Source organism: Miniopterus natalensis, chromosome 15 (assembly GCF_054644295.1).
Source record: "Miniopterus natalensis isolate mMinNat1 chromosome 15, mMinNat1.hap1, whole genome shotgun sequence".
In the NCBI taxonomy this organism is placed as follows: Eukaryota; Metazoa; Chordata; class Mammalia; order Chiroptera; family Miniopteridae; genus Miniopterus; species Miniopterus natalensis.
Window position 1 is genome coordinate 39,516,617 of NC_142095.1, and position 26,368 is coordinate 39,542,984.

General features: G+C 37.1%; 1 protein-coding gene and 1 non-coding gene across 5 annotated transcripts in view; both read left to right on the top strand.

Moving 5' to 3' along the window:
* The first annotated feature begins 503 nt into the window (after window positions 1-503).
* CCDC66 (coiled-coil domain containing 66) overlaps window positions 504-26,368 on the top strand; it is a 44,196-nt gene continuing 18,331 nt past the window's right edge. The window contains exons 1-13 of one of the 4 annotated variants that reach the window (XM_016204511.2): window positions 504-584; window positions 2,395-2,459; window positions 3,108-3,133; window positions 10,119-10,524; window positions 12,177-12,342; window positions 12,510-12,613; window positions 14,498-14,619; window positions 15,307-15,408; window positions 18,571-18,821; window positions 19,039-19,123; window positions 19,790-19,951; window positions 24,430-24,574; window positions 25,048-25,185. In XM_016204511.2, coding sequence (XP_016059997.2) covers window positions 574-584; window positions 2,395-2,459; window positions 3,108-3,133; window positions 10,119-10,524; window positions 12,177-12,342; window positions 12,510-12,613; window positions 14,498-14,619; window positions 15,307-15,408; window positions 18,571-18,821; window positions 19,039-19,123; window positions 19,790-19,951; window positions 24,430-24,574; window positions 25,048-25,185 — 1,783 coding nt within the window. In that variant the 5' untranslated portion in view covers window positions 504-573. Of the gene's footprint in view, window positions 585-2,025; window positions 2,460-3,107; window positions 3,134-10,118; window positions 10,525-12,176; window positions 12,343-12,509; window positions 12,614-14,497; window positions 14,620-15,306; window positions 15,409-18,570; window positions 18,822-19,038; window positions 19,124-19,789; window positions 19,952-24,429; window positions 24,575-25,047; window positions 25,186-26,368 lie in introns of those variants that run through there. The other 3 variants (XM_016204512.2, XM_016204513.2, XM_016204514.2) reach the window with 3 other exon arrangements.
* On the top strand, window positions 15,565-15,696 carry LOC148091460 (small nucleolar RNA SNORA36 family). The gene has a single exon (XR_015715740.1). It is a non-coding gene; the product is annotated as a small nucleolar RNA SNORA36 family (small nucleolar RNA).

Here is a 26,368-nt window from a genome sequence, read left to right on the forward strand (position 1 = left end):
ACCCAAGTCTGGCACGTAAGAGCTAAATGTACTGAGCACTTGTCATTGTCGCCGCTGTTTAAAAAGAGCTACAATGTGCTAGGCTTCGTGCTGGGATCACAGCGAGAAACTAGACAAGCCCTGTAACCGCCCTAGTAGTTTCCTCCCAGGACCCCGCTAACTTATTTTATGCTAAAATAAGCCTCTTTTCCGAATATAAAACAGAAAATGTTCATTTCCTAAAAGAAGATTATGCTTTTTGTATCTCTGTTTTTGCCAACTCCACCTGGGCGGAGCACTTCTCCGAGGGATTGAACTCGGGGGTGTGGGGGTGGGGGGTACAATTCCGAGCAACAAAGGCCTCTGCCATCCACGTGTCCGGACCCCAGAAGGACCGCGCCTGGCGAAGGAAGCCTGCCATCCCGCAGTCTCGCCCCGAGACCCAACTCACCAGCAAACCCAACTCTGATTGGTTCTCTCTCCCAGTTCGCCGGCATCTCTGTATCCAATCGGCGTAAAGCTTGTTGATCCGCGGCGGCAACCGACGTACACAAGGGTCCCGGGCGTCCTGTGGAGAGAGCGCGAGGTCGGGCCATGAACTTGGGGTAAGCTGGGGCGAGAAAGGTGGGCGTCACTGGGGAGGGCGTAAGGCTGGGTCGGCGCGGAGAACCTCCCGGGGCTGCGGCGTCCGAAGTGGCCCCGGCTCCCTGAGGTGAATTGGGCGGGGGTCCGGTGGGCCTTCACGATCCCGCACAGCCCTAGCTTCTCTTCCTAACGCGAGTTCACGCCGTCCGGCCCTCCCCTCCGGCCCCTCACTGACCTCGGCCTGGAGGAGGAGAGGCGTGGAGGAGTGGAGATGAGCGGGGCGGGCAGGTGGGGAGACAAAGCTTAGCGGTCCCCCGGGGGGAAAGCCTGGCGCAGGCCCCGGGTCTCTGCACCCTGCCCGTGCGGTTTGCGGATTATCCGAGCGCCCGGGGGAGTTGAACGCCCGCCGCGCGGGGAACCGAGGCCCCTCGGAGCCCCGGTGTTTCCAGCGCCAGGCACATGAGAAATCCTCTTCAGTAGGGGTTGAGTCAATAAAAAGGACTGTTGCCTGGTTTTCATTACTGAGAAGTTGAATATTTTAAGAAGGTGAAAAGTCATCGAACTCAGACTACTGCACATCGTTTAGCAAATTTTATGCTCTAGAATTTAGGGTTGGAAAAATAGGGCAGTCGGCCCCTGAAGGAGTGCACCGTGCTGTACTGCTAAACAGACATGCTTGCTGTTTCAAAGTCTTTTTGTTTGTTTGTTTCATCGGCGTAAACACGAACTCTTCGTATACCTGCAACAGGGAAGTCATTAAAACCAATTTTTTTTTTTTTCCAGTGTTTTATCTCAAACACGTTTAGGTAATTTGATTTCTCCTACGTTAGCAATACCTTGTATTTCGTGTTCCTAATCAGACCTTTCCCAACTTCTCTCTTCTTTGGCCCGCTGGATTTTTAATTTTCTCTTGGAGGTCACTTTTGTCCCACTTTTTTTTTTTTTTTTTTAACTAAAACTAAATTAACTTTGCGGATTGCTATTTTTGTTTTCAGTGGTTTTTATTAGGACCTTAACAGATGTACATGTTTATTGGCAGTGTCTACTGATACTTTGTGCTCTTCGATTTGACATGCACAAATTAATAGTAGCCGGCCCTGGCCGGTGTGGCTCAGTTGGTTGGGCGTCGTCCAGCCTCGTGCACCGAAGGGTTGCCGGTTCTGTTCCGGGTCAGGGCACGTGCCCCGGTTGCGGGCTCCATTTCCCTCCATCTCACGTGTGGGGGCGGGGGGGGGTGGTGTTGGAGGCAGCCGCTCTCACATTGTTTCTCTCTGTGCCTCTCCCTTCCTCTCTCGCTAAAAAAAAATCAATCTTTAAAAAAAAAAAGGACAGCAGCCACAGTTTATTATACAGGGTGGGGCAAAAGTAGGGTTACAGTTGTGAGTACGAGAAATAGTTTATTGTTGTATTATTATTTATTAATCTCTTATTTTCCTCATGAACAACTGCAACCCTACTTTTGCCCCACGCTGTAGAATTATTGTTGTGATAACAACAAACGAGTCAATAAATGTGAATATGTATTAGTTGAAATATTCAAAATAGAATGGAACTCTATGCTCAGTGAATAACCTTGGTGGCAGTGTTACACCTCATTTTCAAGTTTCAGGTTAAAGATAAATTCTTTATTAGAAAGTTTCAAGAATGTGGATCTCCCTGTTGTTTTCAGTTTTATCTTGGATTGAAAAATGTTTTTAATTAAAAGAATGGTTTAGTATTTATAAGATTCCTGTATCATTTCAAAAGAACAGATTTACTTTCTACGTTCAAATGAGCATTTCTGGTTATTTAAAATGTTGCTGTTTCTTACAACTTTCTTTTATTTTGCAGAGATGGTTTAAAGCTTGAAACTGAATTATTGGATGGAAAACCCAAGCTAATATTGTCTCCATATGGTATGCTGTGTGACTGGAATCTGAAAATGTTAACTTTTTAAATTTCTACATATTTATACGTTTAAGAGACTTTTTGCTTGTGATAGAGTGATATTTAAATGACACTTTGAAAAAAAATCTTTACCTTAACTTCCTCAGATTTATTTTTAGCCAAGTCAGATTACATCACTGCTTACCACTGTCAGTATTCATGAAATTTAATGATCCAATATAGTTCATGTGTTATATATTTCTTCATTATGTTTGCATATAGCAAACATTCTTGTTGGCTAATGAATAATCTAGGTGAAAATGTACTTATGTTCTGTGCATGTAAAGAACGTAATTGAGAAAATTAAGTTTATAGTAAGACCACAGTTGCTAAAGTCATTTTTCATATTAGTTTTAAAACTCAGAGTATACTTTGGTAGTCTTCTCATTCACATTATTTACTTTTTGCCTGACCTGTTTATAGTTTTACCTCGGAAAATAAAAATGAAATAGAAATGCTTGAACCACACTGTAAAACAACACTCAGGACCTAAAGTTAATGCTTTTGGGGTTAATATTTCAGCTTAATATCTTAATGCTAAAATTTTTAAAAAATTTTGTAACTGCCTTAGTATGTTTTTAGTTGATAGTTTAGTAATTTGTTTTTTTCTTTTGTAGAATGTAAATCAAAAATTTCTATAAAGGTAAGCCAAACAAATGACTTTCACCTGACCTGTTTTCAAATGTAAAATGCAGTTTTCTTTACAGTGGTTTGAAAATAAAGTGTGTCAAAATATTATAAGGGGTTAGTAATGATGGAAGTTATTATTCCCTTGCCTTCAGGCTGGTCCTTTCACAGAAATGAAATCATAACTTTTCTCTTGTAAAAGTCTTTAGAACCCTTTTCTCTCAAAGCTTTCTATAATGATGGAAATGTTCTAAAATTAGTGTTTCCAGTATGGTAGCCAGCCACTAGTCTTATGTAGTTATTGAGCACTAAAAATGTGGCTAGTGTGACAAAGGAAGTGAATTTTTTATTTTATTTAATTTTAAATTTAATAGCTACTGTACTGGACAGTACAGTTCCCAAGATGTTTAAAAATAGGTATTCATACTTGAAAACAAAAATACTTTTCATACTCATTCCATTTTATTTTTCAATTACATTTGACATTCAGTATTTTATATTAGTTTCAGGTGTACGGCATAGTGATTAGACAGTCATAAACTTTACAAAGTGTAGACACCTGGCACCATACACAGACGATACAATATTATTGACTAATACAACGTTATTAACTATGTTCCCTATGCTGTACTTTATATCTCCAAAATGATGCCATTTTTCCACACTGAAAGGTTGTATTTGATTCACAAATTCTTGTATGCATTTAGCTTTCTTTTTTGAGAAGTCACACTTGAGCTTAATGATAATTTTTCTTCTAAATTGTTTTTCTTTATCAGGAACCCGTAGTGCCTTTTTCTATAAAATTACATTACCACTATAAAAAAAATGTTTGATACCATTACTTTTCTTGTACCCTCCTTTTTTTTTTTTCAGTTTTAGATTAACATCAGCAGAAATTTCTACTCTGCTCTTCCTTAATTTACTGTAGTCCCTTTTCTTTTATCTTTGCAGTATCTTAAAGATTTTCTTTCATGTCTGTGAATAGAGCCCATTGTGGATGATGTGGCACTTTTCAGCTCTGAGCCCTTGATGTTTTTGCTATTTCTTCCAGATTTAATCAAGGGGGAGAGGTTTCTTAAGTACCCCGAATATCAATGACTTGATAAATGGGTGGTGATGATCAGTTAATTTCACAAGCTATCAATAAAAATTATTTCTGTATGTGGTATATAGTTATATACCTTGTGTGTTCCTTAATGATAGGCCACAGATTATATATTCTTTCCTGGCCCTGCCCTGTTAAAATATTGCAACTATTTTTGAGTCACATTTAACAAGGATAGTGCCCCTTTTTAAGCTCCTAGACAAAAAGCTACTTGTAACAATTGATTTCAACCTTCCCCTCTTTCACATATTCCTTTTTCATTGATGTCCTTAATGGACTTGCTAACTACACCACTTTTGTGAAGACATTTAATTGTCTTTTAAACCAATTTAGAACATCTGGAGATACCCTTTCATGCCTATAAAACAAAGTTACTAGTCATAGACTTTTGGTAGGGTCATTATAAAATTCTATCAGTGGTCTAGAGATATTTTATTCTAGCATTTTTCCCCCAGAGTAAATATGTCTCAGATGATGTTGATTTTAAATTATTTACTGTCTTAAAGGAAATTGTTTGGATTTATCCCTTTTGCTTTTGGGACTTGAAAGTACTGATAAATGGTAACCATGATGTGATGGGTATGTTAATTAACTTGATTATTTCACACTATAGACTTACCGAGTCATCAAGTTGTATACCTTAAATATGTACAATTTTTAAACTGTCAATTATAGCTCAGTAAAGCTGGAAAAAGAAATACTGATGCAGCCTAAGTCTTCCTGCTATATTGGTTTTATTTCAGGAAGCTTCTCTTATTTACAGAGCTTACTGAGATCCTCATTTCTTTGAAGAAGATAAAATCCCAAACAGTAGTATTTGTTTTCCTTTTTTTGTTTTAATCAGTTTTTAACCTCTCAAATTTCACAATTCTGCAGCTGTATGTTGAATTCTTTTGTTTTTAAAAAAATATATAACTTATTCATGAATTCTCTCTTCCTAGTGCTTCTCTTTTTCCCCAGTGGGATTCGCTTCTACAATACCTATCTACAGTTGTTTTGCCCCTTCCTCACAGGTTGAGTTATTGTCATCTTCATGGTATGCTTTTTAAACACAACTGAAATCTGTCTCATCATCAAGTTTAACACATGTGGTCAGAGTACTTGCTTAATTCTATTCAAAATCTCTCCTGCATTTTTAATCTGTGTTAATGAATATGAAGTGAAGATGGTTACCAACCTTATTTCTTAAGTTTATAGAATGAGAAATGAAAGAAATATTAATGATTTAATGTCATGAGTAACTTATGAATTCTAAATTCTTAAAATTATCTCACAGATTTGAAATATAAAACATTAAATTTTTCTTACAGGTATTTCTACACATGAGAATCAATAGTGACACACTAAAGAATATATACAATACTAATACTAGGTAGCGCATTTTATATTTTTTCCATTGATTTTTAGAGAGTGGAAGGGAGGGAGAAGGGGAGAGCAAGAGTGAGAAAGAGAGAAAGAGAAGCATCAATGTGACAGAGACATATTGATTGGTTGCCTCCCACAAGCACCTGAAGGGGGTTGGGGATCAGACCTGTAACCCAGGTACGGGCCCTTGATCAGGAATGGAACCTGAGACCCTCCAGTGTGTAGGCCAGTGCTCTAACCACTGAGCAATACTGGCCAGGGCAGCACATTTTATTTTTTAAAATTTTTTATTTTTAAAAAAATTTTAAAAAATACGTATCTTTATTGATTTCAGAGAGAGGAAGGGAGAGGGAGAGAGAGAGATGGAAACATCAGTGATGAGTCATTGGTCATCTGCAGCTCACAAACTGGGCATGTGCCCTGACTGGGAATTGAACCCCGATCTCCTGGATCCTAGGTCGAAGCTCAATCACTGAGCCACGCCTGGCTGAGCGCATTTTATATTTTAAAATGTTACTTTTCTCTGATTCTTTCTGGCCTTCAGATCCTGGCCTCATAAATTGTGGAATCAGCCAATATTAAACAGCTGCATTGGACACTGTCTGTATATTAGGAAAAATACTGGTAGACTTAAAACTAGGTAAAAGAGCAACATGCTACATAAAATATTTATGACCTAAAGACCCTCCTCGTTGAGCTGTTCATCTTGAGCTATTCATCTTATCCTGTAAACACTGGGGAAATGATTTCGGCTCGATTTTTTTTTTTTCTTATTAAGTAACTTGAATATAATTGAATTGAATATTTATTTGGTAGTTTACAATTTTTTGCTGCCTGTTTTCTCCGTTCTTTGGTGTTAAGCTACAAAAAGTATTCAGAGTTGAGTTGAATGTATAGTGACCTTGTGCCAGGTAATTTGCCACTCCCCACCCCCTTTATTAAATAAGTATTTTTGAAGATCTTTTCTGTATATTTCTTTTTTTTTTTGCATTTGTTGTTTTGTTTCTTCTTTCTTTTTTTGAGTGTATAGTATTTCTGATGTAATTGGAATGTGGCAGAATAATTCTAGTTAAATTAGAGCTCCAATTAGTAAGTTTCTGTTTAACAAGGATTTACTGCACTATAAAATTCCAATGTATGTGTGTGTTCTGTAACTTGGGAGTGGGGAGAAAAGAGTAAAACCTAGTCTGTGTTTCCTGGAAGTGGGGGTATCAGTCAGGTAAACTATATAATACAAGAAGGATAAACTGGGTGTATATTAGGGTTATAGAAAGGAGAAAACATTTGGAAGAGCAGCTCTTTGTGGTTTGAAAAGACCAGGGAGTACCTCATAAATGAGGTGACATTTTAATTAGAACTTAAAAGATGAGGAAGATATTTATAGTCAAAGAAATAGAGAGGTGTATTCTAAGCTCATAGAAAATGGTGGAAAAATACCTAGATACAAAGCATAATTTGCATTTGGGGAATAGTGTGTACCTCGGAGAAATGGAGAACATAAAGCTTGAAGGGGTGGGGTTATAGTCATGAAGAGTTTAAATGAATACTCAGTTTGAATTTATTTGATTTTTGTGTAGGGAACATTAAATAATTTTTGAAAAGCGAGCTAGATATGATTTAATCTTTGTTGTAGGGCTTCTGGCGACTCTGTGAAGGACAGGTTATCATAACAGGGAAATCATTGTAGTAGTCCAGGGAGAGTCTTTTGAGGCCCTGTACTTGTATGGTGGCTAGTGGAATGGAAAGAAGGGGACAGAAGTGAAAGATTTTCAAGTTATGTTAAGGGAATGCATCACATTTCTTAGCAGTTGGAGTGAGGCACTAATTAGAGAAGTAGAATGCTCAACTACTAATGACTCAAAATAAGGCCAGAATAAATCAAAGAAGGGTGAGATTAGTAGGAGCTGTAAGCTATGTGCAGTCTGCTGATAATCTGCTTAATCTACAGGGTGGTTTTCAAAATCTAGAATGAGTTGCCAATGTCTAAAAATTGGAAAATTTAAAGTAAAATCTGGCATTCTTCGTTCTCTTGAAATACTGGATAATCTAATAAATGGACTCATTTCTTTTTTGCAGCGTAGTTTGGTTCTTAGCAGTGTCTTTCTCCTGTAGGTGGAAAAGTGCTCTTCAGTTTATACTAGTTCCCACCCAGCCTACAATACAGTAGGTATTTGAGTTTGAGTTTATAGAATTAGTTATAGTAAAATAGCCACAGGGATGGGAGGGTAAAAAGGCATTTTAGATTGTGATATTGGTATCAAAAGCCTAAAGCCCAAAACAAATAGGGTGTAAGTGAGGTGATTAGGGTAATAAATGAATTTTGTGGGTGATTCTACAGGTATGTTTTGAGAAGTAGGGCAAAATGGGGTTGGTGAATTGGTCAAAGTGGTTGTGTATTTTGTAATTTATTGAAAGACAAGGAAAGTTGGGATATGATAAGCTCGATGAAAGCCATGTGGCATCCACTTCACTCCTTGATGGCAAGAATATTGTCTTATTCAACTTTACACCTCCAACACTTTTCCCATAGTGGTGAGCACATAAAAAGCAACAATTAATGGTGATTAAATGACTGTTGAGTTATTTTAGATTAGTTGGGTTTGCAGAAATGTACGGTGGATTAAATGGGATATATTTGAGATAGGCACTCTGTGAACTAGTAATGAAATGAATTTAGGCTTGTTGCTGTGTAAATGGTGAGAATAAGATTTGGAAGGAAGAAACGACCAATACTTGCTGGTAAGCTAAAGAAGACTATAAAAGAGAATAAAGACTCAAAAGATGTCTCCATAGTTACTGTTCTGAGAGATAACTCCAGAGCCAAAGAAATGGGATATTTTGGAAAGGGGAGCTAATTTGGGGGAGAGCTGAGAGAAAGAATTCAGTCTTTAAAATGGCATAGTTGAGGATAGTCATTCAATAAAAATTTATTGAATACCTGCTGGGAAAAGGGAGCTAGGGAGATGGGAGTGAAAGTAGAGCAGGAAACCTACAGTTTTAAATAGGGTGGTCAGAGAAGACCTCACTATGCTGGTGATATTGGAGCACATATTTGAAAGAGGTGAGTGATTGAGGTGTGCAGAATCTGAAGGAAGAATGTCCCAGCTAGAGGGACTGACTAGCGCTAAAGCACTAAGACTGGAGGTTCTTGTTGAATATAAGGAATAACCAAGAAGCCCAGGTAGCTGGAGGCTAAGAGATAGAAAAAGAGATTAGAAGTGATATCATGGGGACATATGGGAGTGTGCCCCATCATTATGTCTTTTTTGGTAAGAGTGAGAAGTTCAGCTTTTCTTCCAAGTGACATGGGAAGCCATTGGAGGCTTTTGAAGAAAGTGACATGCTCTGACAGAACATATTAAGGTAATCACTGGCTGCTGTGTTGAGAGTAGACTGTGGAGCAGGAACACCAGTTAGAAGGCTTTTCAGTAATTTAGACAAGAGGTGTAGTGGCTTAGAGTGGAGGGGTGGCAAGAGATGTTCAAGAGTAGTGTCAGATTCAGGATATATTTTGGAGATGGAGCAGAACAAGGTTTGATGACAAGTTGCATGAGGTATATGAGAGAAGATTCAAGGATAATTCCAAAATTTTTGGCATGAGTAACTGACATGGGAAAGACTGAGGGGAGGAAGTTATTTAGAGGCAAGAGGGAGATCAGGGGTTTAGTTTTGGACATGCTCAGTTTGAAGTGTCTATTAGAAACCCAATGAAAGTATTGGATAGGCAGATGGAACTTGAATTTAGGGGAGAGACCCATCCTGTAGACAATAAATTTGGGAGTCACCATCATATGGATAATATGTAGAGCCACAAGACTTAAATGAAATTACCAAGTGAAAGAATTTAAAGAAGAGATCTTGGGACTGAGCCCTAGGCATTCCAACTTTAAGAGGACTGGGAGAAAAGGAGGAGCCACTGAAAACTGAGAAGGAGCAGCAAGAAGAACCAGGATTGTTGAGTCCTGTAAGTGAAGTTGAGATTATGGGGGATCGCAGTTATGAGTGGTTACAGAGTCAGTATAAGATAACACTATGGGAATGAGTAAGGGAGGTAGCACGAAGGACAAGAGTACAGGAGCAGATTTCAAGGAAATGAGAGACCAGGATATTGGGGGAATGCTCTCTGTGAATATGAAAGCACTGATCATTGAGGCAGGAGTTATGTTAGAGGGATGATGACCCATGGGCTAAGTTATTAAAGGAATAAGGGCTAGTAATCTGTGTCTCTAATTGCCTTTAAAGATGAGAGGTAGTGTGGGTGATGTAATCATGACATGAGATTCAGTGCTGAAGTAGAGTGGAGATGTCCTTTAACAACTAGATTAAAAGTTCTGTATTCTTCAGTATCTTGAATAAAATAATTTCCAGTTGTTGATAAAGCTTTCAGGTGAAGATCTGCAAAGGTTAAATGTTAGTTTCTTTTGGATATAAGCAAAATGGGAAAAAGTTAAGAGGCCTGATTTATCACAGATTATATAAAGGTAATTACTGATTTTTCATGGGCTGTTATAAATTTTTGGTGTCTTAACAGATGGGAAATAAGACCAAGATTGGCAAATGTCCTTTAAGAACAAAACAAACCGGATACATTCTAAAATCAACACAAAATACTTGTATCAGGAGTGAAAAACTTTTGGAAAAAGAGAGAATTGGTTCAGAAACTTCACTGGCAAAAGGTGAAAAAAATAGTATGGCTAAGGATTTATGCAAGCAGTATGCTGATAAAGACTGTCTTCATATCCAGAAGAAGATTTCACCTGCAACCCCTACTATACAGAAGACTAGAAACATCAGAAATCCACCTGTAGTAGCTAAACAGAAGCCTGGCAAAAAAAACATCACAGGTGAAAATACGAAGAGTAGTTTGGTGTGTCTAACACAAGACCAACTACAACAGATTTTGATGACTGTAAACCAAGGAAAGGAGGAAGAAACAAGTAAGACTTTCTGAAGTTTTAATTAATATTAATTTTATTGATATATCAAGTGTTTTAGAATTTCAGGTTCATTGGATTTTACGTAATTGTGCCTCTTAAGTTCTATTTTAACGTAAGAATTTTTAAAAAATTCATATACAGAAATACTTTTATAGTATGCTATATTTTAAGATTAATGCCCAGAATATTACTTTCATGTACCATAGCCTTAAGAAATCCTGTTTTCTGTGGACTCTAGAAAAGATGTTAATACAAAACATTATTGTACTTATTATAGAATGTAGGAGACTTCACTTCTATTAAAAATAATTATATTAAATGTTCTAAAAAAACTATACGTCTAGTGAAAATTGAGGAAACCCTACTAAGAAGATTTGACTTGCTCTCTGAAAATGTTGATTTTCTTGACCACCACATTTTGCTTTTCCTAACTCTCAATCCATGCTAAGGATTGGCAGCACTATATATATATATATATTTTTTTTTTAATATATCTTTATTGATTTCAGAGAGAGGAAAGGAGAGGGAGAGAGAGAGATAGAAACATCAATGATGAGAGAGTCATTGATCGAGCCCACAACCTGGGCATGTGCCCTGACCGGGAATTTGAACCCTGATCGCCTGGATCCCAGATCGACGCTCAACCGCTGAGCCACACCCGGCTGGGCAGCACTATATTCTTAAAACACAGACTTGGAAGGAGCAGTAGAATGTTACATGCCTTCTGTAATTGTATTATGTTTTTAAAGGCATTCTTGTTTCAGCTTTGAGCTAAGGAGTTGTGAATATGAGTAGCAGTATCATTAACATTTTGTGAGGCAATAGTGAAATAAATAAAAAAATAAAATTAACTGTCACTAGGAAGAGGCTCCACAACTGGTTTGGAGACTACGTAGCTTATATATACTCCCAAGGTGCTGAGATGGAGTCATTTACCTTCTCTTGGTCTAGATTATTCTTTGTAAAATGAGGGAGCTAGATTTTGTCTTTAAGATTAGAATTCTAGCTCAGAGAACAAAAAATAATAACTTATTAAAGATAATGAGAGAGAATATCAACAAAGTTAAATGCAGAATTTGCCTAGTCTTATAATGACCTCCATATTAGATATGCTTTTTTCTTCACTAGGAGAACTAGCACATTAAGGAGCAATTAGAATAATTTTTGAGCCAAGCATATGAGCCCTGTATACAATATTTGGAATAGATATAGCTGGGGCATAGAGACAGTGGCTCATGGTAAAGTTTTTCACTGATTTCCCAGCTAAATGAGAAAAATTAGGACAAGATAGTTTTTCATAAAGCTATTTGCTTTTATTTTCAATAAAGTTGTGAATTGTGTTTTCATTTGTATTATTTGTAAAAGCGTTGTTGGCAGGAGTAAATGTAGGCTTATTTTTGTTGTTGCTCATTATTTGATACAGGAATTTGTATGGCTATGGCCATACCTCTGGGCCATTTAACCTCTGGGGCTCAGTTTCCTTTTTGGACTAAAAGGGAGTCATAATACCCACTGAAAGGATTGCTGTGAGAAGTGATTAATTAGGCAATGTGTAAGGCATTGTTTTTTAAACTGTATAGCAGTATCCAAATAAGGTATTGTTATAGACGTAATTTTAGTGTTAATTTTAAAGCATGCATTTTACCTCCTAGGTCAGTACAGTCTACATTTAAACAGTATTCCTAATCAACCAAAGGATGAGAACATTATGGGACTACTCCATAAAGCTGAGGCTGTTTCATATGTCCAGGATGAAAATAAATCTGTTTTAAATAAAAATCAGGAGACATCTAAGCAGTCTGAGCAGAAAACTGCCACGTATGTAACACATATCTTGCGAATATGGTTTTTCTTTTCCTTGACTTTTTGTGAAATATTAACTCTGAAGACTAAGAGCTAGTTAAAAGTTTATTACTTAATATTTGTGGAGTATGTTGTATAGAAATGTATAATAAGGTTTCTATTATTTTTTGTGTTTGTCTCAGAGAGAATGTATGGAAACCAGCTGACATGTTCAGTACTCTGGGGGAAAGAGAACGTGATAGAAGTTTGTTGGAAGCAAAAAAAGCCCAGTGGAGGAAAGAGCTTGGTAGGTAATTCTTAAATACTTTTTATTGTAGTTTGGTTGGCTTACGGAATATATATTAAGGATGAAATATATCTTTCAGTATAATGTTATTGAAAGTCTTGTTTTATAACATTTGCCATTTAGAGTAATTCTCTGTAAATGTGTAAGAAGATTGTGGTTTCAACACTCGCTTAGGTTGTAACTTTTTTTTGGCACTCTGCGGTGTGTACCAAAATCCAGAGGTTAGCATTAATGTCACCAGTATCATTCTGGAGCTCCTGGATCTCAAAGATTCCTAAACTTTTCTCATTTCTTGAGAATCCATTATCATACTTTTCCATTACAGAAATCCTATGGGTGTAAAGATGGTTTTACCTAAAAATTATTGAGTTGTTTTTAAAAATATATTTTTATTGATTTCAGAGAGAGGAAGGGAGAGGGAGAGAGAAAAACATCAATGATGAGAGTCATTGATCGGCTGCCTCCTGCACGGCCCCTATCGGGATTGAGCCCTCAACCTGGGCATGTGCCCTGACCGGCAATCAAACTGTGATCTCTTGGATCATAGGTCATTGCTCAACTGCTGAGCCACACCAGCTGAGCAAGTTTACTTTTTTAAATAATTAAAATGTCCTAATGAAGAATTACTAATATGATATCAATTAGTATATTCCATACAAAAACAAGCTTATTGCTTTTTGTCAGCCTGTAGATACCATATTACAGAAAAAATTTTAATTTCTGTTAGGGTCTTAAAATATTGATGATAACTATGAAACTGCTGTTAATTCTTGGACTAGACTTGGAGTCCAGAGTTTCGAAAATACATGAAGTAACAGTTGTACTTTTTAGGAATAGCTGTACTAAGAGCATGAAGATGGGCTTCACCCTCCTGTGAGGCAGTCACGCTTGGGGCAGGACATGAGATTTAGAAAAAGAGATAAGCAGAACAAATAGGGAATGAATTGATATTGGAAGTGAAGGTAACAGAAGAATGAAGTAATTAAATGTATGGTAGCAGAGTCAGAAGATTTGGAGATCTGATATGTGTTTATAGCATAATTACAGCTTTAAGTATTTTCTTTCAATAAAATTTAGCTTATCAAAGTACAATACAAAACTTGTGAAGTAATACTGGGAAGTAACTGAAGCATTTTATGCTTTAATTATTATCTTAAAAACCACAGTTTACTTTCTTTTACTTGATACTGCTAGAAAAGGACATCTTTGCTAAAGCTATGCTTTCATTAATTTTCTTGGAATTTAAATTTTTATATCTGAAGTTTTAAGAACTATTGATTTGGGACCTTGTTTGTTTATATTGGTCTGTTAGACATAAGATTTTATATTTTTTACTTTTCCATAGTTATGAATAATAATGGATGGCATTTATTAAATATTTATTCTGTGCTAGGCCCTGTACTGAAATAGGCACTATTATCACTCTGTTCTTACAGAACAAACATGTTTAGAGAGGTGAACAGCAGTTTGGCCATAGTCACATAGCTGGAAAGTAGTTGAACTTGGATTTGACCCCCATGGTTCTCTGAATCCAGAGTTCTTTTAAGTCTCTTAGTAATAATTGAATGAACATTACAGGAAAGTAGAACCTCAGAATAATTAGCATAATATAAAATATGTTGTTCTGAAAAAAATTTCTCTTTATTGATAATTGTAATAAAACAAACATTATACATTCATTTGTGCCATACTTACAATTGGTTCTGATTAAATATTTTATTCCATATCCCTTAAAATTCTTCTGTGTCTTGTGAGTTAATTTCCTCCCTACAAAACAATTTTAATTTGTGTTGGAATCTGCACTCTTTAAGAAGGTCATGATTTGTTTACATGATTTTTTTTTACAGTTATTGTACATTTTTTTAAAAAGGACATTATTTACAGATGAACAGGTTGCTTTAAAGAAGAAAGAAAAAGAAGCTCCTAAAAAATGGAATAATACTTGGGAAAAATCTGAAAGTGATAAAATAGTATGGGAAAAACTTCAAATTTTTGACCAGTCTAAGGTAAGAGTATCAAAATCAAGCATTTATGGACTATAAAACATCTCAATTGCAGTTTTTTTAATGCTAAGCCATATTCATATCATACAGCTTATTTTTAAAGCACATTTATTTATATTTACTGAAGGTATACTTTATTTCTTTTTTACTTTATTTTTATTGTTTACACTATTAAAGATGTCCCCATTTTGCACCCCTTGCCTCTGGCCATCACCATACCACTATCTGTGTCCATGAGCTATGCATATATGTTCTTTGGCTAATCCCTTTGCCCCCTTTCATCCAGTTCCTCCCGACATACTTATTTAAAATAAATATTTATATTAAATATTTTAAAAAGCATATTTTTTTAAAAACTTACTTTTCACATGATATTTGAAAAGTGTTATTTTGAATTTAATTGTGATCTCTACTAGTCTCTGTTTGCATTCTGTAAATTGTCTTGCTCTGTTAGTAAGTGAGGGTAGCAGCCCCAGGCACCATCTTTAGGCTTCTGTAAAAGAACTCTGCAATTTTTTGTGTAACTACAAAATTCTACCACTGACCAGGGGGTATCCACTATAAGGTTATGAAATCAAACATAGGTATGTACCAGGTGTCCCTCACGTATTGCTTTGGTAATCTTTAAATTTTGCCTGTGTTTTATATAAGACAAAGAAAATGTACCCTTGTTTTTCTAATTGTTTTTAGACTTCTGCCACTGTTTCCAGCATTCTGCCACAGTCTCCCAGTCAGGGAGCAGTGGTCCAAACTGAATGTCACTCACCATCTAGACCTAGTCAGATTTTAGAGGTAAGTCCTAAGTGTCATTCCTTTGAATATATATGCTTTTTAGTACTTGATCACTGTGTAACCTGTTTTCCTTGAAGGGATGAATCTAAATATTCTTATTTTTCATTACCAGTTAATATTTACTGAGTACATGCGCTCCTTAAATTTAAAAAATGATTCCGAAGTGTTGAGTTCAGTTCAGGGCAGCTTCCCTGTTCTGTTATTTAAACTTTGGGACATTGAAGCACAGGATAGGGGAGATGATTGGATAGAAAGCTGCTCTATTCATTTACTTCCCAGCCTACAAAAATGAATGAATGAATAAATGAATAAATAAAATAAAATGGCATCGCATAGCATAAGGGAAATGGTAAAGTTCATGCTAATAATTAAACTTTTTTTTGTACCGTGAAAAAAAATTTTTTTGAAATGTTACTGTTTCTCTTTTAGACATATAATCCCTTCTTCCTAGTGGACATTTACATTTTAACAAATGTATTCTGAAAATAATACAGTAACCTAAATGGATGATTCTGGTGGTAGACATTTTCATTCAGCACTGTAGTTTTTTGTTTTTCTTCTTTTTTTTTAAAAAAATATATTTTTATTGATTTCAGAGAGAGGAAAGGAGAGGGAGAGAGAGAGATAGAAACATCAATGATGAGAGAGTCATTGATCAGCTGCCTCCTGCACGCCCCTGACTGGAGATTGAGCCCTTAACCCGGGCATGTGCCCTGACCAGGAATCGAACCCCGATCACCTGGATCCTAGGTCGACGCTCAACCACTGAGCCACGCCTAGCCGGGCACACTGTAGATTTTTATTTATTTTTTAAAAAAATACGTTTTTAAAATTGATTTTAGAGAGAGGAAGGGAGAGGGATAGAGAGCTGGAAACATCTATGAGAGAGAAACATCAGTTGGCTGCCTCCTGCATGCCCCGTGCTGGGGATTAAGCCAGCAACCTGAGCATGTGCCCTGACCAGGAGTCGAACCAGGGACCTCTTGGTTCATGGGTCAACACCCAACCACTGAGCCACACCAGTCAGGCAATGCTGTAGATTTTTTATTTTATTTTTATTCATTTATTTTTTTAAATATATCTTTATTGATTTCAGAGGAAAGGAGAGGGAGAGAGAGAGGTAGAAACATCAATGATGAGAGAGAGGGTCGTCATTGATCGGCTGCTTCCTGCACACTCCCGACTGGGGATTGAGCCCGCAACCTGGATATGTGCCCTAACTGGGAATTGAACTGGCGACCTTCCAGTGCATGGGATGACACTCAACCAACTGAGCCACATCAGTGAGGGCTCAATGTATTTTTTCTTATTGAAACGTCATAGATTGTGATAGGGCTATAGTAGCAGAAATGGAAAAGAAGAAGGGTATCCTAGAAAGTGACATTATTATTCAGTAGAGAAAGTTGGTCTCTTATCTTCCTGGCTCTGAGTCCAAAGGCAATATTTTTTGTATTTTGAAGCCAAATGTAAAACAGTATTCATCTATTTTAAATTATCACTATAACTCCTTTCCAAATCTAAATGAGACTATTTTAGGATAGAATTTTGGAAATCCTATCATCGTTTTGGAGAAAGAATTTTCTATTTTTCATTAGAAAATTTCCTTTCCTTATATAGGGTGGGGCAAAAGTAAGTTTACAGTTCATATGGAAAATAATACAATAATTAATAATACAAGAATAACTCTGTGTACTCACAACTGTAGGCCTACTTTCACTCTACCCTGTATTTATCTTATATCCTTTTAGTATATGTTATAAATATGATTCTGAAAACCAGCATATCTACTTAATTCTTGTATACTAGAGTTTTTTGTTTAAAATTATTTCTGCTCTTAGAAATAAATATCTTACTGTATTAAATCTGTAACTTTTGGCAAGATTTGTAGATGTAAAGTGGTTAGAAAAAGACAACTGTACTTTAAATGGTATTGATGACTTAATTAGGAAGCAGTACTGTCAGAGCACCCTTTCAGTGCTGTGAAACAAGAATAGCAGAGAAAATGGATTGAAGAGTTGAACAAACAAATAGAAGATGATAGGCAAAGAAAAACAGAAAAAAAAATTATGTCTTCAAAGGTAGCTTAAAAATTGTATGAATATAAAAGGAAAAAATAATTTCAAAATTTAAAAAAAATTAATTTTTTTCAATTACAGTTGACATTCAATATTACATTAGTTTCAGACATTTATATAACTCACAAAGTGATTCTTCCCCACTGTACTTTACATCCCTGTGACTATTTTGTAACTGTCAGTTTGTGCTTATTAATCCCTTTACCTTTTTCACCCAACCCCCCCTCCCATCTGGCAATGGTCAATTCTCTGTATCTGTGAGTCCATTTCTATTTTGTTTTTTAGATTCCACATGTAAGTGAGTCTGACTTATTTTACTTAGCATAATCCTCTAGGTTCATCTACATTGTTGCAAATGATAAGATTTCATTTTTTTACGGCCGAGTAATATCCCATTGTAGATATGTACCACATCTTTATCCAGTTGTCTGTTGATGGACATTTAGGTTGTTTGCATGTTTTGCCTATTTTGTAAATAATGCAGCAATGAACATAGGGGTGCATGTGTCTTTTCAAATTAGTGGTTTGGATTTCATCGGATAAATACCCAGAAGTGGAATTGCAGGGTCATCAGGTAGTTCTGTTTTTAATTTTTTGAGTAACATCCATACTTTTCCATAGTTTCGGCACCAATTTACATTCCCACCAACAGTACACAAGGGTTCTCTTTTCCCCATATCCTCACTAACATTTGTTGTTTGTTGATTTATTGATGCTAGCTATTCTGACAGGTGTGAATTTCAAAGTTTTTAATCCTAAAGGTATTCTGAAACTATTTGACAAGACTAGAGAATACCAGTTATTCCACATTTACTCCTATGAACCTCTCATTGAATGCATTTAATAAGTGTGATTCTGTGTAGTTTCTTGTAACGTTTAGAAATTTCCCAATTCTTTGAATTTCTTTTATTCTCCAAGCTCGTTACATAAATGTATATATGGAATCAATACAGGATGCAGTTTTGTTCATTCTTATGATGCTTATTCTGCTGTATGGTGACTTAGAAATCATGTTTGATTGTCATTTAAAATTTTATATGTGAGAACAATTAGAAAATTCTTAGCAATTCTTATTTGTCATGATTAGGGTGAGGAACATGACAGATGGGCAGTGCATTTTGATTCATTAAAGAGCTGTCCTGGTTCTCAGTCTCAGCTGTCCTCTCGATCAACATACAAACAACCAGAGTACTTCTGTGTCTCTCCGGACACTCAGGAGCTGGCTGATATCAGCAGTGTTTATACGCCTACAACTGGAAGCCAGATTGAACCTTTAGAAGAGGACCATATAGCAAAACCTGTTAGAGGTGTGGCAATGCCAAACAGTCAAAAAACAAAGTAAGTTTATACTTTAGTATTTATTGATGTTTAAAAATGTCTGTGTGCTTTTTTAGGAATGTTACTATATTTATAGTGTATCTTAATTGATTTCAGGTTTGATATTTTTCTTTAAAGTAGAAATAATTAGTAGATATATCCCAAACAAAAACGATTTAGCATCTTGTTAAACACATATTTTGGTGGTTTTAAATAGCTCATGTATCTATCTTGCCAGCTTTCTCCGTTCTATGACTGCTCTCTTGGACCCAGCTCAGATTGAGGAACGAGAAAGGTGGCGACAAAAACAGTTAGAACATCAGGTATTGCATTGTAAAGTATTGTTCTTTGCCTTATTTATGGCCAGTAGATACCTAAGTAAATGGAAAGTAAAATTTCATTATAAACTTAGAACATCGTCCTTGCCAAATTGCTTGATGAATCTAATCCCTACTCCAACTGGCATTATATTAGGGTTATACTAATGCTGAGAATCAGACAGTATCATATAGTATAGCTACCCACCTTCCAGAAGAGAAGATTTTTAAAAAAAAAATGTTTTTATTGATTTTAGAGAGAAGGGAGAGAGAGAGAAAGAGAGAGATAGAGAGAGATAGAAACATCCACTGGAGAGAAACATTGATTGGCTGCTTTCTGTACACCCTCTACTGGGGATTGAGCCTGAAACCCGGGCATGTGCCCTGACCAGGAATCAAACTGGTGACCTCTTGGTACATGGGACAATGCTCAACCAACTGAGCCACAGTGGCCAGGCAGAAGAAGAGATTTTTAATATATAGACTGTATATGTGAAATGGCACTAAATCTTAAGTTAGCATTGGGTTTTTTTTTCATTAGTTCTCTTGAAATCTGTCAGGATGAGAATTACTATCTGTATACTGATAAACTTATTTTAGAAACACTAAAACAAATGCATCATGTTTTTTTTTTAATTTGTGACTATGATTTATGTGATTGTTTATATCTAGAAAGCCATCACTGCCCAGGTAGAAGAGAAGCGTAGGAAGAAGCAGCTGCAAGAAGAGCAAAGAAAGAAGGAAGAGCAAGAAGAGGAGCTTCGCTTAGCATGGGAACGAGAAAAGATGCAGAAACAGTATGAAGAAGACATACTTAAGCAAAAACAAAAGGAAGTAGGTATTTATATTCTAACTGTAGTATTTTAGAGTAAAAATGGATGTGTTCTTAAAGTAAAAATAACCAACAGTTAAACATTTTCATGTATTTTGATATTGTGAATCTCTATGTGTAAATACTAAAACTTTGCATAAAGAAGGTTATGAAAGTTAAGGAGGAATCTAGAAAAGGTTCTATTTCAAATGATTAGTTCGCAAATGCTATATTGCTTGGGTTTTTTTCTCTGATAAGAAGGAAGTCAAGATGAGTTATTACATCACAAAACAAAAATTATCCATGTGCTTGATTTTGAAATGTTTTCTAAGCAGTTATTAATATATTAATAAATGTTCCAGAAATGTTAAGAAAAATGATTGGCCATTCTGACTATATCCTCTTATATATAGGAGCATATATCTGTGGAGTGATTGGCTGGGACTGATAATACAGTTTGTTGCTATGTTAGAGGTCTCTTCTGTGCTAAATAAGGGTCTTTTAAAAAGTAGATATCCAAATAAATAAATAAATAAATATGTAAAGAGTAGATATCTGGTTGGCTAGAAGAATCCTTATATTAAGTGGTACAGACAGTATAGGTATCAGTAATGTCAAGCTGAACTGACAAAGAGCAACTCATAATATTGACATCAGTTGCCAAAGATTCTTGAGGTTTACAAAGTAGAACATAGAGCACTTCCCTTAGAGTTGAGAGGTGGGGTTGAGAGCCTGCATTTTCTTGCCTTTTGCACTTGTAACCTTCACTCCAAATTAGCTGATGAAGGGACACATGGTCGCGGTTCTGATTCCACTATGTTGAATAGGCTAAGTCAACTACTCCTATGAAATAACTTATATACATGAAAAAAAATCAAAGTATCATTTGCTTGATTTGCAATAAATGGGCATAAACCTTGCATTTTACCTCTTTGTAATCTATTTTTAATCTTAATAGAATTCTGATGGAATTGACCATTCGTTTAGAAACTTTGAAAGCTTCATTAATATAAACTTGAATGTAAAAGAGTTTTTATATTTGTGGTCTAACAAAGCTGGAGAAAAAGATTAGACTTCTGGTCAAGATGTTGGAGTAGGTAAATACTGTGTTCCTTTCCTCCCACGATAACATCCAAATTACAAATAAGCAGAACAAGCAGAACAACCATCATTGATAACCACCTCAAGTCTAGCTGGACAGAAGTCCTATAACTAAAGGATGTACAGAAGCAGCCAGGTGGAGACTGGTAGGAAGTACAGAGATGTAGAACTGGCTGCTTCCACAACCATGTGTGGTAGTTAAAAATTGGGAGGGATATCTTGGCTGCAGAGGTTCCCCTTGAGGAACGAGGAGTCCCATTCTCATGCCAGGCTCCCTTGCCCAGGGTTCCATTGCTGAGAAGTCCCCATAACTTAACCAGCAGAGATTGTGGTCTGAGATGGAGCAAGATGGAGGTCTGCAGGAATCCCGGGGCCCATGCCTACTTACTTGCTAACAGTCACTTGCTCTGATCTCCATCACGGGGGCAGCAGCTTGAAAAGCGCCTGAGACGTATGGGGTACAACTGAATTGTCTGGCTTCAGGACAAAGGCTTCAATGGCAGCTTTCTCCCCTATAGAAGTGCGGGCAGAAGCCATTGTTCCTTTGTTGTGCCCATCCCACACCCAGCCTACAAGGCTTAAGTGGATACCAGATCTGAATATCCATCCACCTGGCTAACAGCATTCACCCGGCCTGGTGATTCCCTGAGACCCTGCCTCACCCAACTTTTGGGCTCAACCAAGTTGCTTCCAGTGGCTTTTCCATATAAATGGCCTGTCTTAGCTCATGCTGCAGACTTTCCTAAAATCTCAATGGTTCACAAACTCCAGACAAGTAGCATTGGGCCTCAATGTGTTCTGTATCTCTTGCTGGGCAGTCCCAAGCCTGGCACTAATGGTAGTATGCGTCAGTTCTCAGTTTAGCTTCTTCCCCACACCGCCAAGCCCAACACAAATGGCAGCCATATTCAGATCATTTTGCATCTTATACCAAGTTTCCTTGGTCAGGGCATAGGCAGTAGCTGACCTTGGCTGCACCAGAGCACCTCCCAGGAGGCTCCAGAACCAACACACCCAGTGGCCAGCTTCACACACCAGAGCACCACCTAACCACTTCCAAAAATGGCACAGCCAAAGGGCAGACTCTGCAGGCACCAGAGCCCCCACTAAAGTCAACCCTCCATAGGGTCAGCCCCTGCACAACAGTTCCTCTGCTATAGACAAGGCCAGCCCTCACAACTAATCAGCCTGAGGGTTAGTCCCACCAATTGATGAGCTAACCAACGATAAAGGCTCAACTACACCAAGAGGGCACACAAAACCCACACAAGGGACATACCTCTAGCACCTGGTTCAGGTAATCAGGTAGATTGAGTCACAGACCCATAGGACACTTACTACACAAGGCCACTCTACCAAGACTGGGAGATGTAGCAGCTCTGAGTAATACATAGAAACAAACAGAGAGGTAAGCAAAATGAAGAGACTAAGAAACATGTCCCAGCCCAGCCATGGCTCAGCGGTTAAGCATTGATCTAGGATCCAGGAGATTGAGGTTCGATTCCTGGTCAGGGCACATGCCCAGGTTGTGGGCTCAATCCCCAGCCAGGGGCGTGCAGGAGGCAGCCGATCAATGATGACAACATCATTGATGTTTCTATTTCTCTCCCTCTCCCTTCCTTTCTCTCCCTCTCTCTTCCTCTCTCTGAAATCAATATACAGTTAAAAAAGAAAAAAAAAACATGTCCCAAATGAAAGAACAGAACAAAACTCTAGAAAAAAGAACTAAACAAAATGGAGGCATGCAGTCTACCAGATGCAGAGTTCAAAACACTGGTTATAAGGATGCTCAGTGAAATTAAGGAAGAATAGGTGATGTCAGTGAGAACTTCCAGAAGGAGATAGGAAACATAAAAATGGAGATAGAAAATATAAAAAATAACCAGTCAGATGTAAAGAATGCACTGACTACCTACAAGAGACCCACTTCAGATAGAAAGACACAGACCGAAAGTAAAGGGATGAAAAAAGATATTTCATGCACTGGAAACAGCAAAAAATGCTAGGGTAGCAATACTTATATCAAACAAAATAGACCATAAAACAAAGGCTATACCAAGAGACAAAGGACCCAACAGTTCCAATTCTGGGTATTTATCTGAAGAAACCCCAAACACTAATTCAAAAAGAGATATGCATCCTTAAGTTCACTGCAGTATTATTTACAACAGCCAGGATATGAAAGTAAACTAAGTGTTTATTGATAGACGCGGTACATGTGTACAATGGAATACTACTAAAAAGGAGGTGGTACGTGTATGCAATGGAATATTACTAAGCCACAAATAAAGAATGGAATCTTGTCATCTGCAACAACATAGATAGATCCTAGAGGGAATTGTGCTAAATGAGTGAGTCAAAAGAAGACAAATACCATATGATTTCACTTACATATGGAATCTAAAAACCAAAATAAATGAACAACACATAAATAGACTTATACATACAGAGAACATTTTGATGGTTTGTCAGATGGAGGGGAGGGTTGATTGAAAATGGGGAAGGGATTAAGATGTGCAAATTACCAATTATAAAATGAGTCATGGGATGTAAAGTACAGCATAGGGAATAGAGTCAATAATATTGTAATAACTATGTATGGTGTCAGATGGGTACTAGACTTACTGGGATGATCACTTTGTAAGATATAAATGTCTAATCACTATGTTGTGCACCTGAAACTAATATAATATTGTGTGTCAACTCTAATTGAAAAATAAAAAAATTATTTAAAAAATTAAAATCCTGCCCAGCCGGGCGTGGCTCAGTGGTTGAGCGTCGACCTAGGATCCAGGCGATCAGGGTTCGAGTCCTGGTCAGGGCACATGCCCGGGTTGCAGGCCCGGTCCCCAGTTGGGGGTGTGCAGGAGGCTGCAGATCAATGACTCTCTCATCATTGATCTATCATTCTCTCTCTCTCTCCCTCTCCTTTCCTCTCTCTGAAATCAATAAAGATGTATTTTAAAAAATAAATAAATAAAAAATTAAAATCCTGTAAATCAACAGCAAAAAGACAGAAACCCAACAAAAGAATGAGCAAAAAGACTGGAACAGGTACTATACAACTTTACAAAAGAACAACAGCCAGTGAGTATTTAAAAAGCAGTTCAATCTCATTAGTTATCAGTGAAATGTAAATTAGAACCACAATGAAATGCCATTTTATATCCACTAGAGTGGCTAAAATTAAAAAGACTGACACTGCTTTAAAAAACAAAAAAGATACTAAAAATGTAAGCTTCCAAAGAGAAAAAATTTGCCCTGTTGACTCTTCTACTCCCAGTATTTTGAATACAGCCTGGCACTTAGTAGGAGCTTAGAAATACCTACTAAGAGAATAGTCAAGTTTGTATGTGTTTGATAATTTATTTAATAAATTTTTGCACTTTAATATTGATAGGAAATTATAACTCTCAAGACAAATGAACTGTTCCAAACGATGCAGAGAGCACAGGAGCTGGCACAGAGACTAAAACAAGAAAAGAGAATCCGAGAATTGGCTCAAAAGGGACATGACACTTCTAGATTGATTAAAAATCTTGGTGGTAAGCACTTAACTAGAATTTAATTTATAATATTTTGTTTGAAGTTGATTTTGAAATAATTGACTATTTTTAATACCTTTAACACACCTATTAACTATTTTTAAAGGAATTTAAAGGAATTATATATAATATACCTTTATAATATGGATTTTTTGGGAAATGTCTTAAGAGTACAACTAAGGAATGTTACGCTTTTCAGTATCGTTTCACATATATTTTCTTATTTATATCACAGTAGGTAAAATGAATATTCTGTACCCATTTTTATGGAGAAATCTATTAAGTGGTCTCCCTATATTCAATAAGGGATAAGAATACAGATAACTTTTTGTAAGAAACGTTAGGCTAGCCCTTCTAAATTATTTTGCATTTTTAATATTGATTAAACAGTCTTGTGCATATTTAGTTGTTGCTACTCATAATTTAATATTCCTGAACTATCATTTTATCAGATAATTTATTTCTCTTGCCAGTTGATACAATACAAGTGGAGTTTAGTGAATCTACTAACAACATTTCAAACTCAAGACATGGCTTGGATGAAGTTAGTAAAATGAACACCTGTATCAATTCTATGAACTCTCCTAAGAAGGATACTGGTGTGCAAACAGGTATTTGTTTAGAAATTGTTATTTGGTTTAAAATTTACTTAAAATTAAAGTCACAATTGGAATTAAGTTCAATTAATTTAAAGTTTTAAAATTTAAGGAATTCAAGGTTTTCAGTAAGTTAAAAAGTAAAGGGAGAGAGTCAACAAAATGGCGGCGTAGGTAACTGCTGTACCTGCCGCCTCCTACAACTACATCAGAATTACAACTAAAATACAGAGCAACCATCACTCAGAACCTCCTGAAATCTAGCTGAACAGAAGCCCTACAACAAGGGATCTGAAGAAGCATCGAGACTGGTAGGAGGGGCGGAGACGTGGGCTGATCTGGGCTAATCTCGGAGATTCACCTGAGAGCCTACACCTGGTGCCATGGTTTAAACCCGGGAGGGACATCTCGGTGGTGGAGGTTTCCCGGAGGAGTGAGGGGTCCCAGCCCCACAATAGGCTCCCAGCCCAGGGTTCCAGGGCCGGGAAGAGAAGTCCCCACAACTTCGGGCTGTAAAAACCAGCAGAAATTGAGGCTGAGGGACTTGGAGGCTGCGGGAATCCCAGGCAGCTCCTCTTAAAGGGCCCGAGCACGGACTCAAATGTGCTCCCTCTGAGCTCCAGTGCTGGGCAGCAGCTTGAAAGGAACCTGGGACATTCGGGGAGGAACTGACTTGCCTGAGATTGGGGTGAGAGGTGGAGGGGCAGCTTTCTCCCAGAGAGAAGAGCTGGTAGAGGCCGTTGCTCCTTTGGCGAGCCCTCCCCCCACAGAGCATGCAGGCAGGATATTAGTAAGACTATTAAGAAAACAAGTGAGACAATTGATGACATAATAAAGTACCAATCAGAAATGAAGCCTACACGAACTAACATGAATAATTTACATGGAATCACCAGTAAAGTAGAGGATGCTGAGAATCAAATCAGCAATTTGGAACATGAGGAAGCAAAAAACACTCAACCAGAAGAGCAAAAAGAAAAGAGTCCAGAAATATGAAGATAATGTAAGGAGTCTCTGGAACAACTTCAAGAGGCCCAACATTTGTATTACTGGGATGCCAGGTGGAGAAGAAAGAGAGCAAGAAATTGAAAACCTATTTGAAAGAAATGATGACAGAAAACTTCCCCTACCTGGGGAAAGAAATAGACTTACAAGTCCAGGAAACAGAGGGTCCCAAACAAGAGAAACCCAAAGAGGC